At 40.7% G+C, this 19,134-nt stretch overlaps 1 protein-coding gene across 1 annotated transcript; it reads right to left on the reverse strand.

The window, feature by feature from the left end:
* Positions 1 to 6,536: 6,536 nt before the first annotated feature.
* On the reverse strand, positions 6,537 to 7,019 carry LOC138887852 (uncharacterized). The gene has a single exon (XM_070169643.1). The coding sequence runs from the start codon at positions 7,017 to 7,019 to the stop codon at positions 6,537 to 6,539; it is 483 nt and encodes a 160-aa protein (XP_070025744.1).
* Positions 7,020 to 19,134: the final 12,115 nt, after the last annotated feature.

Below are 19,134 nucleotides of genomic sequence, written 5' to 3' on the forward strand. Positions count from 1 at the left end.
CGAGTGCGGAAAGTTGTCTTAGGGACATATGCCCTAATCCTTAACTGATGGTAGCCAGATCTCAAGTCAATCTTTGAAAATACCTTGGCACCCTAAAGCTGATCAAACAAATCATCAATCATCGGTAATGGATACTTATTCTTGATCGTAACCTTGTTCAACTGTTGGTAATCAATACACATCCTCATCGTCTCATCCTTCTTCTTAACAAACAACATCGGCGCACCCCAAAACGAAACACTGGGTCTAATGAAACCCTTCCCAAGAAAGTCTTGCAACTGTTCCTTCAACCCTTTCAACTCAGGCGGGGCCATACGATACGGCGGGATAGAAATGGGCTGAGTGTCCGGAGCTAAATCAATGCAAAAATCAATATCATTGTCGAGTGGCATACCCGGCAGGTCTGAAGGGAATATCTCAGGGAACTCACAAACGACGGGCACAGAATCAATAGATGAAACCTCAGCACTGGAATCACGAACATATGCCAAATAGGTCAAACACCCCTTCACGACCATACGCCGAGCATTCACATGCGAGATAACACTGTGGGTAGAATGACTAGGAGTCTCTCTCCACTCTAAACGAGGCATACCTAGTAAAGCTAAGGTCACAGTCTTGGCATGACAGTCCAAGATAGCGTGGTAAGGTGATAACCAATCCATCCCCAATATAAAATCAAAATCGACCATGTCTAAAAGCAACAACTCTACATGAGTCTCAAAACCCTTAATCACCATAACACAAGAACGATGGACTCGATCGACCACAATAGAATCACCTACCGGTGTAGACACATAAACAGGAACACTCAATGAATCACTAGGCATGATCAAATATGATGCAAAATAAGATAACACATACAAGTATGTAGACCGTGGATCAAACAACACTGAAGCATCTCTATCACAAACCAGAACTGTACCTGTAATAACTGCATCTAAAGACTCAGCCTCGGGCCTGGCTGGGAGAGCATAATATTGGTACTGGGCCCCACCACCCTGAACTACATCTCTCGGATGGCCTGCAGCTGGCTGGCCTCCACCTCTGGCACCTCTACCCCCACCTCTAGCTGGCTGGTTGGCCTGTGGAACACCTGGTTCCTGAACCATAGCACGGGAACCCTGATGCGGAGAATTGCTCGAAGCTCGAGGGAAATACCTAGCAATGTGCCTCGTGTCGCCACAAGTAAAACAAGCCCTCAGCTACTGGGGCTGACGACCTTGGAAACTCTGAAGCGGTGGTGCATTGATAGATGCTGGTAGTGCACTGTAGAACTGTTGATCAGAATACTGTATCTGAGGACCACGACTACCTGAAGCACCGTGAGAAACCTGAAGTGCTGACTAGAAAGGCCTAGGGGGATGGCCTCTACCATATGAATCTCTACCTCCAGACGAGGTACCACTGAATCTGCCTGAATGACGGGGCCTCTTATCCGACCCATGACCACCTCCCTATGACAGAACTATCTCCACTCTCCTGGCTACATTGGCCGCCTCCTGAAAAGTAATCTCACTCCCAGCCTCCCTAGCCATCTGAAGACGAATCGGCTGAATAAGACCATCAATAAACCTCCTCACCCTCTCTCTCTCGGTAGGAAGGATGACAAGGGCATGGCGAGCCAAGTCGATAAATCTGGTCTCATACTGGGTAACAGTCATAGAACCCTGCTGAAGGCACTCAAACTGCCTCTAATAGGCCTCTCTCTGAGTGATGAGGAGAAACTTCTCCAGAAATAGTTGCGTAAACTGCTCCCAAGTCAAGGCTGGCGATCCGGCTGGTCTAGCTAAGCAATAATCTCTCCACCAAGTCTTGGTGGATCTAGATAAGCGAAAAGTAGCAAAATCGACCCCATTGGTCTCAACTATCCCCATATTCCTGAGAACCTCGTGGCAGCTATCTAGATAATCCTGGGGATCCTCAGTAGATGCACCACTGAAAGTAGTAGTGAAAAGCTTGGTGAACCTATCCAACCTCCACAAAGCATCGGCAGACATAGCTGCTCCATCACCGGTTTGAGCTACCACACCCGGCTAAATTGCTCCAGCTGGCTGAACCGCTGGAGTCTGAATCTGGGGAGCTACCTACTCCGGAGTGCGAGTAGCAGGAGTCTGGGTTCCCCCTCCAGCCTGAGACGGCTGGTGCTACAGGAAGCAAGCCTGCTCGGGTGACACTCTCCATGAGGCCCACTAGACGGACCAGAGCATCCTGAAGAACTAGGGTAGCAATAAACCCCTCTGAGACTTGAGTTGGGCCCACCGGAACTGCTGGGGCTGGAACCTCGTCATCAAAGCCAACCTGAGGCTCCGCCAATGGTGATGTTGCTCGCGGCTAAGCTCTGCCCCTACCTCGACCTCTAGCACGGCCTCAACCTCGCCCTCTGCCCCTCGTGGGAACTGCTACTGGGGGCTCGGTCTGCTGCTCAGTGGATGAGAAAGTGCGTGTTCTCGCCATCTGCAAAAGAACAGAGTGGAAATTCAATTAGCATTGGGAAACAAACCGCACGACAAGAAGGAACGAATGTGAAGTTTTTCCTAACTCTATACCCTCTGAAGGATAAATACAGACTTCTCCGTACCGATCCCTCAGACTCTACTGAGCATGTCCGTGAATTGTGAGATATATATAACCTAGAGTTCTGATACCAACTTGTCATGACCCGAATTTTTCGCCCTCGGGAGTCATGATGGCGCCTATTCGTAGAAGCAAGGCAAGCCATGAAATTTAGAAAATTCTTTACTCCTTTGTTTTAATCCTTTTAACAACTTGCATTACCAGGTGATAAACATGTAAATAATAGCGGAATATGAGATTAAGCGGAAGACTTAAACAAAATAAGCCAAAATAATACGGAATTCAACATATGCCTCAATCCAGAAATTGGTGTCACAACATTCACGGACTATATATGATTACTACATACAAACGTTTGAAACAAGGAACACTGTCTGTCTCGGATACAATGGTAACAAAACAAAATAACTGATAAAAGAGACGCCGGGCCTGCGAACGCCTGCAGGACTACCTCGGAATTTCGGTGGACTGAAGGCTGGGTCCCAAGCTACTGCTGCTGACCCAATGCTGCTCTGGTATCTGCACATAAGTGCAGAGTATAGCATCAGCACAACCGACCCCATATGCTAGTAAGTGCCTGGCCTAACCCCGGCGAGGTAGTGATGAGGCTAGGACCAGACTCCAGATAAACTTGTGCAGTTATATGATATACAGCAGAAAGTAAAGTAGGAATAAACAAGTAAGGATGGGAGGGGGAAACATGCTTCGGGGAATAGCAGGTAAAACAAAATATCAAGAGAACTATAAAGGAATCAAAATCAAACCACTAACAAGAATAAGGAAAAAAAAGGCAGATTTCACTTTCTTTTCACGTCTTGTTGCAGGCGTGCAACCCGATCCCATGTCCTGTATCTCCTGGCAGGCGTGCCACCCGCTCCCATTTCATTTATCTCGTGGTAGGCATACCACTCACTCCCATTTCATTATATCTTGTGGTAGGCGTACCACCCTCTCCCATTTCATTATATCTTGTGGTAGGCGTACCACCCGCTCCCATTTATAAGCCAACAATAATCACAAGGAATCCCGAAAAGGGTACAAGAGCAATATAACAACTTCCTGGCAAGGGAACAGTGATATTTCAACAACATCCCGATAAGGGAACAATAATATCAAACAAACATCCCCGCAAGGGAACAATACTATCAAAATAAACATCCTGGCAAGGGATCATTAATATCAAACAAACATATCGGCAAGGGAACAATGGTGATAATAACATATGAAGCGCAATAAATCTCAACTGAGTCATAACAATTATAATACAAGACTCACGGGCATGCTTGACACTAACGTATAGATACTCGTCACCATGCCTATACGTCGTACTCCATAATTAATATGTAGCAAATAAGACACAACTCCTAATCCCTCAAGCTAAGGTTAGACCAAACACTTACCTCGATGCCTCGAACACAACTCAAGTTTCAATTATAGCTTTACCTCTTGATTCCTCCGCCAATTCGCTCGTATCTAGCCACAAGTTACTTAATTACATCAATAAACGCTAAATGAATCAATTTGAATGCATGAAAATGAGTTTTCCAAAGTTTTACCCAAAAAGTTAAAATCGCCCCCGGACCCACATGTTCAAAACCCGAGGTTCGAATCAAAACCCGATTACCCATTCCCCCACGAGCTCAAATATGTAATTTGTTTTGAAATCAGACCTCAAATCGAGGTCCAAATCCCCAATTTTTGAAAAACCTAGGTTCTACCCAAAACACCCAATTTCCCCCATGAAAATCATTGATATGAAGTTGAAATCATGTTAAAAGATATTAATGATTGAAGAAAACTAGTTAAAAAATGACTTACAATTGATTTGGAGAAGAAAGGTTGTTTGAAAAATCGTATCTTATGTTTTTGGGGTTTTTGAAAAATGCAAAATAACTGAAAATCTCGTCAATTTATACCCCTCTCAGACCCTCTGTACGGACCGCATAAAATGGACTGCGACCGCACAGGCCTTCATGAGGGTACTGCGGTCTAGTGTCCTGTGCGGACCGCACGAAATGAACTGTGGCCGCACAGGCCTCCACCGCGCACCGCACGAAACCGACCGCGGACCGCACTAGCCCCCTTCCGCGGTCGCACACGTTTTTGTGTGGACCGCACTGGCGGGTTCAGAGACCTGCAACTTCTGATTTTAAGTCTAAAACATCCCGAACCTACCCGAAACTCACCCATGCCCTTGGAACTCCAAACCAAGTGCACACAAAACCTCAAAAACATCCTACGGACTTATTCGTGTAATCAAATCACCAAAATAACATCATAAACATCAAATTAAACCTCGAGATCAATGATATTTCTCAAAACTTCTTTAAACATAAATTTTGCAATTTAAGTCCGAATCACGTCAAATGACATCCGTTTTTCACCAAATTCTACAGAAACGTCTTAAATCATATATAAGACCTGTACCGGGCGCCGAATCCAAAAATACGGGCCTGATACCATCATGTTCTAAGAAAATTTAATTTCAAATTTATGTAAACAATTTCAGAAAACAATTTCCTTTAAAAATTCATTTCTCGGGCTTGGGACCTCGGAATTCGATTCCGGGCATACGCCCAAGTCCCATATTTTCCTATGGACCCTACGGGACCGTCAAATCACGGCTCCGGGTCCGTTTACTCAAAACGTTGACTGAAGTCAAAATTTATTTATTTTACAGTCAAAACTTATCATTTTTCACAGATTTTCACATTTAAGCTTTCCGGCTACGCGTCCGGACTGTGCAAGTAAATCGAGATGGTATTAGGGGAGGTTTTTAAGAACTCGAAATGTAGAATTTCATTGCAACACAAATAATGACCTTTTGGGTCATCAGAACAAACGACCTCTCAAATTAATGGGTAACAATTATGTCGCCATCCCATCAGTAACAAAGAAAAGAAAAGGGAAAAGAGTGACGTCTGATTGCTGATGTAACCTCGCAAAGATGAATCATTTAGAAATAAACTACATCAAAAATTCGCCTTCATTGAAGAGACCTAAGACTCTAAGAGTTGAATAAAAAGAGAAATTCAAAGACCATTTTGATAGTAGAAAGATAATTCTTGGTTAAGACAATAAACATTGTATAAAAAACTGTTTTCTTGGTTGACTAGGATCACGACACACCATGAGAGGCACTGCGTCCCTCTGTTTTTTTTTTTTTTTTTTTTTTTAATTTTAAAAGAAAATACTTATATTCCTTCTCTTTTTCTCTGGTCAGTTAACACGAGGTACGCATTATTACATCGTAATATATATATATATATATTAAATAAAAGAGACCGATCAATTTATTCTGCCTTTATTATTTGATGACTGTTCTCCACAAAATAAATGTATACTCGAAGACTAAAGTATTGGACTTTGAATTAAAGGAGCCTTTTTGTGCACCATATCGTACCAGCCAGTAATATCAATATGTGAACAGAGTCATATATATTTGACCTTAAAAGCTATAGATACATAAGACAATGTTCATGCTAGAATTTCCACCCCAACGACTACTCGTTTACTCTTTTAATTTGTCTGAGAGAAATTGTTGAGCAGAAATATCACAGTGTAACTTTTTGACATGGTTGCTTCATTGTTTTTTGAGTTTTATATTCTATGCATGACAATGTAAAAATTATTAACGGTAACTAGCTTGTTACTACAATATGTTAATTTATATTGATAATCTTTAATTTAAAAAAAAAGGTCTTTTACATTATCAATATTTAACATAAATAATTGTTTTTATATTCATTTTACATAGTATTAGATGAGACGACTATTACTAGGAAATAGTGAAGACTTGCAATTATTCCTTAAAATTGGCCCAAATGCTCGAAAGTCTTCATTATTTTAATGTGACAAGTATAAGTTGTTTATAAGAAGATTAAAGGCTCATTCTATCCCGTGTTAGTTCTTATACGATTTTTTTTTTTTTGGAAAAAGGAAAATTTCATTAATAACAGTTACGGAGGCATTACGTCACTATTAGTAATAGTACGGATAATACTAAGATTTCCAAGCACTGCTAGTGTATTACATATAGAGCTAGATACTAGTCTAGTAATAGATGCTTCGTTTTTGTCATTCTGGATCACCCTCTTTACTGTATCCGGAGGTGAGTGCAAAATAGTTGTAGTAGAGCTTAGGTGTTGTTGCTTGGAGCCCAATTTACACAAAAAGTGCGCTACTTTGTTGTCTTCACGGAAGTTGTGCCGGACCACTGGATTCCCCAATTTCTTCAACAAGTACCTGCATTTCAAGATAATATTAGTATAAGCAGGAGAGATATTGTGTTGAAGCAGCTGGATTATGTCCGTTGAGTCACTGTCATTCTCCAGTGGTGCTAGTCCTTTGTCATGTGCCAATTTTAAACATCCATGAAGTGCTTGTAATTCTGCATGAGTAGAGTTGTAGGCTTTGATTTTGTTAGTAAATCCTACAATCATGTCTCCGCGACTATTTCTTATTATACCCCCAATGGCTCCCGTATTTTGGTTACTCACGGAAGCATCTATGTTTAATTTGTAGTTGTGGGGTGGTGGTGGGTGTCATTTAATGTGTACCGAAATTTTGTGTGTTGTGCATTTGTAATTGGAGGCTAGTAATTTAAACTCAATGGCTCGTGTGTTAACCATATGATAATTTAAGTTGTTTGAGTAATTGTGGAAGCAGTTGTTATTTCTATTTAGCCAAAGGTGCCATATTGCAAAAGGAAAAACATCCTCCCAAGTAATGAAGTTGTGATTAACCGGTACTTGAAGATCTTTGATAGCTAAAAGTCAGTGTTTGTTGTGGGGGATGGTGTTGATGTCAATGCCTGTGCTGTCCCAAAATGAGCGTGCTATAGTACATTCCATGAAGATATGAGTTATGGTTTCTTCCACCATCTTACAAATCAAGCATGTATTGTCAATTGAGACATCAATTTGGTGAAGGTAGGAGTTAGTGGGTAGCCTATCTTTAAAGCATTGCCACAGGAAAAATTTGATTTTGTTTAGGGTATGCAGTTTCCAGATCCAATCATAGTCAGTGGTCTTTTGGATGTATTGGTGAAGTAATTTGTAAACTGAGTGGGTTGTGAAGGTGCCATTTATATTGAGCATCCAAATGGGTGTGTCTACTGCAAGGGGGTTTTGTGAAAAGGGGATGGGGATGATGTCTGTAGTAATGTTTCTGGGTAGCTCGAATGATATTTTGGACCAGTTCCACTGATTGTTTAGCCAGACCTGGTCAAGGGTCAAGTTACTATCATTTTTGTTAAGAGGACCCTGAATGATTGAGCGGATGTTTGTTTTGTTTGGGGTCCAGCAACCATAGTAGAAGTTTATGGATTTACCTTTGCCAATATCCCAAGCCAATCCTTTGTTGATGGTTTCCCATCCCTTTAGTACATTTTTCCAAATGAAGGAGGTGGTCTTGATATTAGGCTTATTGCTATTTTTTTGATTTAGAGTATCTGCCCACATTATTGATGGATTGGCAAATAGTCTCCATGCAAGTCCCGCTAGAATGGCCTGGTTTTTGTGCCATGCCTTGGGTATCCCTAGGCCACCTAATTCTTTTGGAAGGGTTACAACATCCCACGAAACGTAGTGTATCTTTTTTTTAGTTGTGGTTGTCCCCCATATAAAATTACGCTGGATTTTATCAATTTGGTGAAGTACCTTTTTTGGGAGGGATATGTACTGCATATTATGGTTAGGGATAGCATTGAGGGCAGCTTTTGCAAGGGTTTCTCGTCCCGCAAGAGTGAGAAAATTTGTTTTCCAGTTAGAGAGCTTGTTTCTCATATTGTCAATTATAAATTGGAAATCAGATGGTTTGGACTTGTTATTGGTAATTGGGAAACCCAAGTACTTTCCAAATTGGCTGGTTGGGTTAACGTTAAAAATATCTATTGCATAGTCTTTTATGGCAGTTGGGAAGTTACTGGAGAAGAGAATTTTGGATTTGGTGTTGTTAATTTTGTGGCCTGATTGGGAACAAAAGGTTGCTAAGGAGTGGTGAATTGTATTGATAGTTTTTCTATTTGCTTGGCCCATGAATGTCAAGTCATCTGCGTAAAAGATATGTGATATATGAGGTCCTTTTGGTCCAATTTTAATGGGGTTCCACAGGGTAAGGTCCACTTGGTGATGTATGTAAATTGAGAGTAATTCCATGGTTAAAATGAACAGATAGAGGGATAGGGGGTCCCCTTGTCTGATCCCCCTCGAGGGTTCAAAGAAGTTTTTTTGAGCATCATTTACTAAGATTGCTATTTTACTTGTGGTTATACGGTTCATGATCAGAGATGTGATTTTTGGTGGGAATTTGAAGAAAACAAGGGCCTTGTAGACAAACGACCATTCTAGCCTGTCAAAGGCTTTTTCAAGGTCGATTTTAATAATTAGTTGACCATTCATCCCTTTTCTTTTTTTGAACTGGTTTATAACTTCTTGTATAATGATGACATTATCACATGCTCGCCTACCTTTTAAGAAGCTGGCATGTCATGGGCTGATTAATTCAGAAATGAAGGGTTTGATCCTGTTAACAATTATTTTGGTGATTATTTTGTATGTGGTGTTGCAGAGACCTATTGGTCGGAAATTATTAAGGTTATTTTGCATGTTTGAATTTGGGAATGAGGCATAGTAAGGTTTGATTTATTTCCTCAGGGATTCTAGAAAGGGAGGAGATTTCTTTGCATAATCGTATGACAGAGGATCCCACAATGTTCCAGTGATGTTGATAGAATATTGCGTGCATCCCATCCGATCCTAGGGCTTTGTATGGCTTGAAGGAATATACTACAGAAATGATTTCATGGGTGGCTAGTGGCCTATCTAAGGAAGAGAGATCTATATTTGAGAAATTTGTGTGGTCACTTTTAATAGTATTCCACTCCAATAATGTAATACTGGTAGTGAATATATCTTTGAAATATTGGTGTGTGTGTTCAATAATTTTTTAGTGATCCATAATCCAATTATCCGTATTATCTTTAAAAAAGGAGATACTGTTACGCCTTCACCTATTTAGGATAGATATGTGAAAGAATTTAGTATTTGCATCGCCCTCATTGAGCCAATTCATGCGTGATCTAATCTTCCAATGATCTTCCTCCAGTCGAAGGATGTTGTTATACTCATTAATTAGTGTGTGCTCTAAATTTTTAAGGAAAGTGCTATAGGAATAGCTTACCGAGTTTTGGATTCCCTTAATTCTAGCCAGTAACCTTTTTTTTATTAGCAAAGATATTACCAAAATTTTGAGCACTCCATTGACTGACATTATTTTTGAAATAAATTTGGGCATCATTTGAGGTTTCTATTATCCTAGCTTTTCTCAACGACTTTACTAAACTCTAGGTGGCTTAGCCAATATTTTTCGAGTCTAAATGGCTTATTTGAAATTTTCCTAGTATTAGTAAGTTTGAGCAGTAAAGGATTATGGTCTGAGTTGTCTTAGGGAGGTGAGTAACTAACACTGCGGGGTATTATTCCAGCCAAGATTCGTTTACAAGGCATCGATCAAGTCTTTCTAGTATAAGACCTTGCCTCCTATTTCTGTGGTTAGACCACGTGTACCGGCAACCTTTGAATCCTAGGTCAATTAAGTTGCAGTAGTTTATACAAGACCCAAATCTAGAGGATCTATTCTTATTAATATTCATGCCTCCCCATTTCTCATTTTGATTTAAGACATCGTTAAAGTCACCACCTATTAGCCAAGGTCCTTTGAAATTATCAAAAATATTCTTTTGGCTATTCCATACCTCTAACCTATTTGATAAATAGTTACTAGCATAAATTGAACTAAAGAGCCAAGGGTTATGATCTGGTAATACCTGGATTAGAGCATGAAGTTCCTGATCAGTCTGTCTAATGCGCTCCACTGCTACCATTGTGTCTACCCACATAATGACCATACCACTAGCTCTGCCAACAACTGGTATTTCTATTGAGTCCGAGAAATTGAAATATGCCCTAAGAGTTACATGGTTGTCCATTTTTGTTTCCAGTAAGGCCACCATGCATGGGTTGTGGTTATTAATGAGTTCCCTAAAGTTGCGTCTGAAGTCTGCATTGTTTGCGCCTCTTACGTTCCAAATGATTATACTGGTAGGTGTATTCATGATAGGAGAGTGATTTTGGAGAATAGGTGCATGGTTATTTCCCTTCATGAAGAGGCTGCCCCTTAAAGTGGGGTTCAGTAGCATTGCATACTTTACTGTTGTAGTGTTGATCGATGGAGTTATCTCTATTGAGCACCTTTGAAGTGACACTGGACATTGTAGTATGTATTTCTTGTCTCCATCTCCGGGAATAACATAAGGGCTATATCTCTTATGGTTGAGATTTCTATGAATGAGCTTCTTCTCAGAGGGTGGGGGTCACAACTTCTTCTGCTTCTTGCACTTCCTGGTCCAGATTTGGATCTTGTTCCATCGGAGGGGCCACATAGGAATGGGGCTGGGCTTGTTGAGGTGTCCAAGGGAAAAATATAGGGTTCATTTCTGTCACCTCATGTGATGGAAAAAAGGGTAGTTCGAACATTTGGTTCATGTTCAGGAGGGGGTTGAAGTACTATGGAAGGTTCCAATGGTTGTGCATTGTGTGGTAAAGAGCAGGGGCTACTGTTGGGGCTAGGGGGTCAAGAATGTTTGCCATCCACATATGGTTCATATAATTGTCCATGGCCATTATCATCCCCTCCACCACTACTTGTGCTAGGAAGTTTGGATTTTGGATAATCACTATGACTTCCTGTCCCTCTATCAACATGGAGAAGAAGAGAGCTTGGCCTTGGAGACCCTGTTCGATCCATGAGGTAGGTTGGTGGTCCGGGTGCTGTGGTTGGGTTGCATAGACTAGGTTTGGAATGTGCATGGGGTTGTTTGGATTGTTGAATATCATTGTGGGAGCTTGAAATGAGTTCCTAGGCACTTTGTGAGTTATTAGTGCCAGACGTGAACTTTTGTTTAAGGGTAATAGTAGATTTGGCATTTGTTGTTATGAAGTATTTATTTTTAATTTTTCGAATGGCTACTATAAAGATAGGGGGAATGATTGTGTATCTTTTGTTGTAGATTCAAGTTGAGTGTGATTGGTTGGATTAGGCGTGTGAGAGTATATAATGTTTGTTTGGTTAGACGTGTCCATAGGTGTGTCCATTTGGACAATGTCTACTGACAAGTGTTTGCATGTGTATTGCATGGAATCTGACTTGTCACTTGGAGATTGAGTGTTGAGTGCATGCAGGGAGTGATTAGCGTCTAAGTTGTAGCTGTCATTTGCTTCTAGATTTGGCAGCAACTTTCCATGCAAGTGTTGAGCATGGTTATTGGTGGAAGCTACATTTTGGACACGTGGCATTTAAGCTGTGGCCTTGTTTCTTGTTTATATCGAAGGGTCTTTGTGTGAGGAAGAGGAAGAGTTTTGTAGTTTCATAGGAATGTCTGTGGTGATGTCCATCCCTTCGTATTCCTCTAATTCCTGAAGGGTTTCAAATTTATTACTGAGAATCCTGGGTTGGTTAGAAATAGTAGGGTTCATTTTCCTAGTTGAGTTCGTGATTGTTCGTTTTTTGGGAGAGTATATTGGGGTGTTATTAGGGGGTTGGGATTCATCAGTTTCTTTAGATCTATAGGAGAGCTTTTGAGTGTTGAGGTACTTATCTGTATCCGCTTCAAAACTTTTGACGTTAATACCTTTGTATCCGCTTTGGTTGTCTAGATGATGTGGTACTGGCTGTGCTTTACTGCTCCTTGTTGCTCTTGGTCGTGGTATGCTTGGCTGTGTTTTGCTCTTCTTGTGAAACGCCACCGTTTGCCACTGGTTTGTGGAGGTGATGGGAGTTGCCATGTTGTGCTCTACATTTGGAGATGTTGGTATAAGTGTGGTGTGAGAACAGTGCTGGGTTGTATGTCCTAGTCTTCCACAGGCTTTGTAGAGGATGTGCTGCCTATCTGTATGCAAGGTTGAACTGGTTCTTCAATTGCATCTCAATTCAGAGGCGTGCATATCTTCCTCGAAGTGTTGCACTTGTACAAGCATCAATCTTCAGAAGTTTCCCTATGGTGTTACCTATTTTCCTTAGTATAATGGCATCGTAGAACTCAACAGGCAATTAGGGAAGTCGTATCCAAATGACTGACCTTTCCTAGGTGGCATTGCTTGCTATAAAGTTTGGTCCCATTTTTTGATGGATATAAAGAAGCCCATTGATAAACCATGGGCAATTTTGGAGGGCACTGGTCATATTTTCTTCCTTGCTAAATTTGACAATGAAGTAGTCGGAGCCTAGATCTATCAGTGGAAAATTTTCTGATGGTTTCCACATTTCTTGTATTTTCTTTTTTAGATATTGGTGGTGTATTAGTTTACCTAGCAGCTTAATGATCAGGGAGTGTTTCCATGGTAGATACATTCTATTTTTGTCCTCCTCTGATAGTTGGATTGTTCTTATGCCTTCATGCAATTCATTTGATGATAAGAGCATGGGATCCTCTGTTCTATTTTGTTCTTATCTTGCATGTTCATTTTCTAGCATATCGATATGCATCATGTATTCTGCTGCCAGTAGTTTTTCTTTGAAAGAAGTTTGAATGCTTGTAGTTGTGGTGTTAGTGTTTGTGGTTGTGGTAGTGATGTCTGGTGGTTTGGGTGTTATGTGTTGGGCTGCTGTTTCAGCTTCCTCTTTTTCCATATTTCTCAAAATTTTAACTAATTCACATACACATACTAGGAAAGTTTTGGTCCGCTAGTGTTCTTATACGAACTGAATAAGCGATATCATTCAAAATGATTTAACTGGATGACTAATGCACAATAACAAAAATAAGTGTATGACCTTAGATTAGTGGCCGTTTCGACATAAGAATTGTAAAATTCCAAAACAAAAAGTGAAAATGGTATTTGAAAATTAGAGTTGTGTTTAGACATGAATATAATTTTGGGTTGTTTTTGAAGTTTTATGAGTGAAAATTTTGAAAAACTACTTTTTGGAGTTTTTTAAATTTCAAAATTCATCTTCAAGTGAAAATTGGAAGTTTTATGACCAAACACCGATTTTGAAAAAAAAGTGAAAATGTTTTGAAAAAAAGTGGCAAAAATTCTTATGTCTAAACGGGCTTTAACTCTAGTAATTAAAGTCAATCCTAAATTTCTTAAGCATAGATAACTTTCAACTATCGTTGTTAAAAGGCGTAATGACTTTCTGACCACTTAAACTTGTATCGGTTTGTAAAGCCGATACATAAACTTATATTTTTCCCATTTGAACACTTCAACTTGACAAATGAATACTAATAAACACATTTGACCATTGACCACGCCTATGTGGAAGTGACACAGCTGACATGGCTAAATTGTGTGCAAATCACGCTGCCAAGGCGCATGAATAGTTTTATTTTTATTAAAACAATATTAGAAATCGAATAAAATATAAATAAGAAAGTAAAAAAAATAAAAAAAAAAAGAAAAAAAGAACTTTCTCTCTCCCCTTCTCTTTTCCCCTCCCCTCCCACCTCTCTCATCTTCCCAAGTAACTCCTCCATCCTGTAATTTTTTTTCATTTTCTATCCTGCTTTCCCTCTTCTTCCCCGTTTCTTTTTCCCTTCCTCTTCCTCATTCACTAAATGGCTCCTGCACAAGGATGGCAAGCACAAATCTAAAAATAGTCCAAATTGTTATGCGTTGATTTACTGGAAAAAGAAATGCAAGACCAGATATCCCATTCATCGGTATCATCATCATCTGGTTTTTCTAGGCCATCACTGAGCTCTTCTAGATCGGACTGGAGCTATTTTGGGGAAATCTAGGGTTTGCATGTGGGGCTTAGCGAAAAAGCCGTCAATATGAGGAGGGCAGGATTTAGAATCAAAGTCGAGTAGTTCCCGGGAAGGACTATCCCTGTCCCATTACCTTTTTATGAATCTCGTCATCGGTTAAACACCAGAGAGAACTCAAATTGGAGTATGGCGTCGTCGCTGTCGCCGCCAAAATCAGCGAGCTGACAACCTTGTCCGCCCGTACTCTAAAGTTGTCATCCATTGCTACCTTGTGAATAGTGTGTATATAACACATGCTATATACACATGCTATCAAAGCAGAAAAGAGCAGTAGGCTATATTGTTGTTTGGATGAAGCTTTCATATAGGAGGAAGAAGATGATGGTGGTTGAAAATGGTTGAGGTTTGGAGTTGTTGGTGGACTATTGACTGTGTATGGTGGAGAAAAAAGAGAAAGAAAAAGTGTCACGACCCAAAATCCACTAAGGGTCTTGATGGCGCCAGACACCACTGTCAGGCAAGCCACCACGGAAGTATTAATAAATTCTCATTTTATCTAATTATTTTGAAATAATTTCCTTTAAACAAATAAATAATAATTAATAATCTCCACTGAATAAATAAGGATGTCTTTACAAAATTAAACTACTGAAATAAAATCCCGTGATCATCCCAGAACTAGGTGTCACAAGTGCATAAGCAATTACTAAGGAATTGAATAAAGCACAACAACTGTCCGGAATGCAAATGGGACAGAAAGTAATTACAATACACTGAGAGAGACTGTACTAGTTGCAGGTCGCCTCGAGGAATACAGCTCGCCTAAGTCTCTGTATCAACCAAAGCCGCTATGCCACTAAGCCACTAGCTACATATGAACCTATGCAACAAAAATGCATAGCAAGTGTAGTATGAGTACGAAAACAACATGTACCCAATGAGTATCCCGTCTAATCTCGAAGAAGTAGAGACGAGAGGTCGACTTCGACACGTACTAGTGATCCAATAATGTTATATCGATAATATAGTAAATCTGGGATTTTTATAAACATGATTCAATAGAATGAAGCAAGTAAGCAATTCTTTCTTTTATAGAAAATTTCCAAATTTCTCTTCATCATTTAAACATAATTTTATAAGTCGGGGAGAAGGCAACAACGACTTCAATGAGTTTCAAGGCAAGCAATACAAGCATGCTCAAATCATGCCGAGGTCGAACGGCCCGATCCAACAATATTTAAACTGTGCATTGTCGAGGGTCGAACGACGCGAACCATAGATCCATCTATTTAATCTGCCGAGGCATTCGGCCCGCTCCAAAATAAACACATCCAGACTGACAACCAAGAAGTCCACACGGAGAAATTTTCTAAAGAAAGCCAATCCTCTTTTAACCATTTAAGAAAAATGAAGTTTAATCAGTTTAGAAATTCACTTACTAATTCAATGTAATTTAAGCAATTCAAGCTGTCAATAAGTTCACAAATAATCCAAGTATAACATGCTCTTTGGTCCTAAACTACCCGGACAATAGCATAATAGTAGCTACGCACAGACTCTCGTCACCTCGTGCGTACGTAGCCCCACAAATAGGAGCACATAACAATTTAACTCACCTATGGAGACAATTCCCTCTTACAAGGTTAGAAAGGAGACTCACCTTGCTCTGAAGATCCATAACCGACATTCCACACTCTTCCGAAGACTCAAATTGATGCACAATGCTCCAAAACTAGTCAATAATTATGCAAATCCATTAATATACGCTCAATTAATCATTACAATCCAATTTATAACAATTCCTAACCCCGATCGAAAAGTAGACAAAATTGCCCTCGGGCCCACGTGCCCGGATTCCGAAAATTTTCAAAGATTAAGCTTACCCATAATTTCACGAACTCAAATATATAATTTACTCTCAATTCCATACCCAAAATAGTGGTCAAATTCCAAGAATATAAATTTCTAGGTTTTTCTACCAAACCCCCAAATTTCTACCAATTTATATGCTAAAATCCTTACATAATCGATGTATTTAACTCAAGATGGATGGGATTAGCTTACCTTATCGTTGATGATGAAAAATACCGCTTGAAGCTCTCCCAAAAATCGCCCAAATCCCGATTTTTAAAACACCTCTCTGCCTCCAGCACTTTCCGCACCTGCGGTTCCTCGACCGCTTCTGCGGTTCTGCAGGTGCGGCCCCACTACTGCATCTATCCTTCCCAGGCTACCCCTTTTCCGCTTCTGCGTCTTCTCTACCGCAGGTGCGGTCCCGCATCTGCGGAAAAACGACTGCATCTGCGGTCCCTTCACTTCCAATCCAAAACTGCATCTGTGGCTCTTCTGGCCGCTTTTGCAGCTCCGCACCTGCGGCCCAATTCTCGCAGGTGCGGTTATGGCAGCAACCAGCAAGTTCAGCCTTCAAGAAATTCCATTTTCGATCCGTTAACCACCCAGAATCCACCCGAGGCCCTCGAGACCCCAACCAATCATACCAACCAATCCCAAAACACATTGCGGACTTGCTCGAGGCCTCAAATCATATCAAACAACGGTAAAATCATGAATCGACCTCCAATCCAAGCTTTATGAACTTTAGAATTTCAAACTTCAACTTTCGATTTTTAAACCTATCAAATTACGTCCGATTGATCCCAAATTTTGTACAAAAGTCATATTTGATACTACAGACCTACTCCAACTTCCAGAATCGGAATCTGACCCCGATATCAAAAAGTTCACTTCCGGTCAAACTTCTCAAAAACCTTCAAATTTCTGTCTTTAGCCAAATGACTTCAAAATGACCTACGAACCTCCGAATTCACTTCCGATCGTGCTTCCAACTCCAGAATCACCATACGGAGTTATTCCCAGACTTGGAATCCCAAACAGACATCGATAACACTGAAATGCGCTTCGACCCAAACTTATGAAATTTTTTCCAAAATGCTAACTTCCACAATAGGCGCCAAAATGTTCCCGGGTTATCCAAAACCCGACCCGGACATACGCCCAAGTCCGAAATCATTATACGAACCTACTGGAACCTTCGAATCCTGATTCCGAGGTCGTTTACTCACAAATTTGATCTTAGCTAATTCTTTCAATTTAAGGCTTCTAAAATGAGAATTTTCTTTCCAAATCAACTCTGAACTTCCCGAAGTCCAATTCCGACGATGCGTACAAGTCATAATACCTGAAGTAAAGCTGTTCATGGCCTCAAATCGCCGAATAATAGGCCAAAGCTCAAAACGACCGGTCGGGTCATTACATTCTCTCCCACTTAAACATACGTTCGTCCTCGAACGTGCTAAGAACCATGCCAGAGTCGTCTGAAATCGCAGTTAAGCACCTTGTGCACCTACCCGTGCCACCACAACTCAGTTAAGCACATTGGCTCGAGCAAATCTAAAGATATTCTCTTTTATTCAAACAAATGAGCCTTAGAGCCCAGTTTCAACACTCGAAATTCTTTACCAGGCCTGCTCCTAATACAAGAACACTGTATAAATCACTACACGATGTACCAGAACATGACTGCATACCTTAGCTAAATTCACCCCTTGTACCATTTTACTCACAGGACCATAATAACAGTCTCTGGGCATAGTAGTCGAAATTCCACGAATCTGATGCTCACAACGCACCTCAGGATATACACAGTTCTTACTCTAACTCTTACAATACCGCCACGACGGAATATAGGCATAGAAATTCATAACCAACTACCGAATCAACAAATTATCGGGTTTATACTTCTGACAAGAACCCTCACCTCATTCTGAACCGAATACTGGTCTTAACTTCTTAATGTACTTTACATAATCAGATTGCACTGATCCTAAATCCAATGATTTTGTCTCACCCAGTACAAACTGCTCCGGCTACAAGACACACCGGACATGATCCAAAGTCTCATATGATGCCACAATGTGCCAATAGGCTACTAATTCGAATGCGGTACGAAAGAAAAACGAACTCCGAAAAGGAAATCTGATTACCTCACTCGCGAATCATACATGCGACGCGCGAAACATACTAAACAGTCACCCCGCTCATGAATCATACATGCGATGCGGGATCACAGCTAATACGAGCTTTCCTCCAAAAATAGGAAACAAAACACATAAAAACAGATATGGGGAACTTTACTGAACATCACACTTTTGCGGTGCGCAACCCGATCCAAACAGCGTAACCATGGCGGCGTGCCACCCGATCCACACAACACAACCATGGCGGTGTGCCACCCGATCCACACGTAGAACTCACATAAGGAGGTGCACATCGAGCTAAATTGCTCATTACAATAAAATACCGAAATTCGGTCACGGGCATGCTAAGTGCCTAATACCATCCCTGAGGGGACATATCGCGCTATAAGCTACAAAACTCAAGCACAACTGAGGTGCGATATACGATTTGAATCTCAAGAGCCATTTTGCTCGAATAACATCATCTCAATGCGGAAATTTGACACATAATCAATTTACCAAGCCGTCTCTCAACTCACACGGTGCAATGCATCATTGCATGGAATAGTTGACGATGAAATAACACCCTGACTACTCTCCCATAAGCAGCACATTGCTGAATTGAAGACATCTGACCTGATATAGAGCCCATATTCACATTAAATCCATCCACAGGCCTCAAGTCAATTTCTGATTGCACCAACTAGGCTAATGACCTTTCATGGGTCCATAATAACCCTTTTTTTTGTAACACACACGATCAACCGTCATAACTGGAGAAACCCTCTATAGTCCACAACTCAATAA

Source organism: Nicotiana sylvestris, chromosome 3 (genome assembly GCF_000393655.2).
Source record: "Nicotiana sylvestris chromosome 3, ASM39365v2, whole genome shotgun sequence".
NCBI classification, from domain to species: Eukaryota; Viridiplantae; Streptophyta; class Magnoliopsida; order Solanales; family Solanaceae; genus Nicotiana; species Nicotiana sylvestris.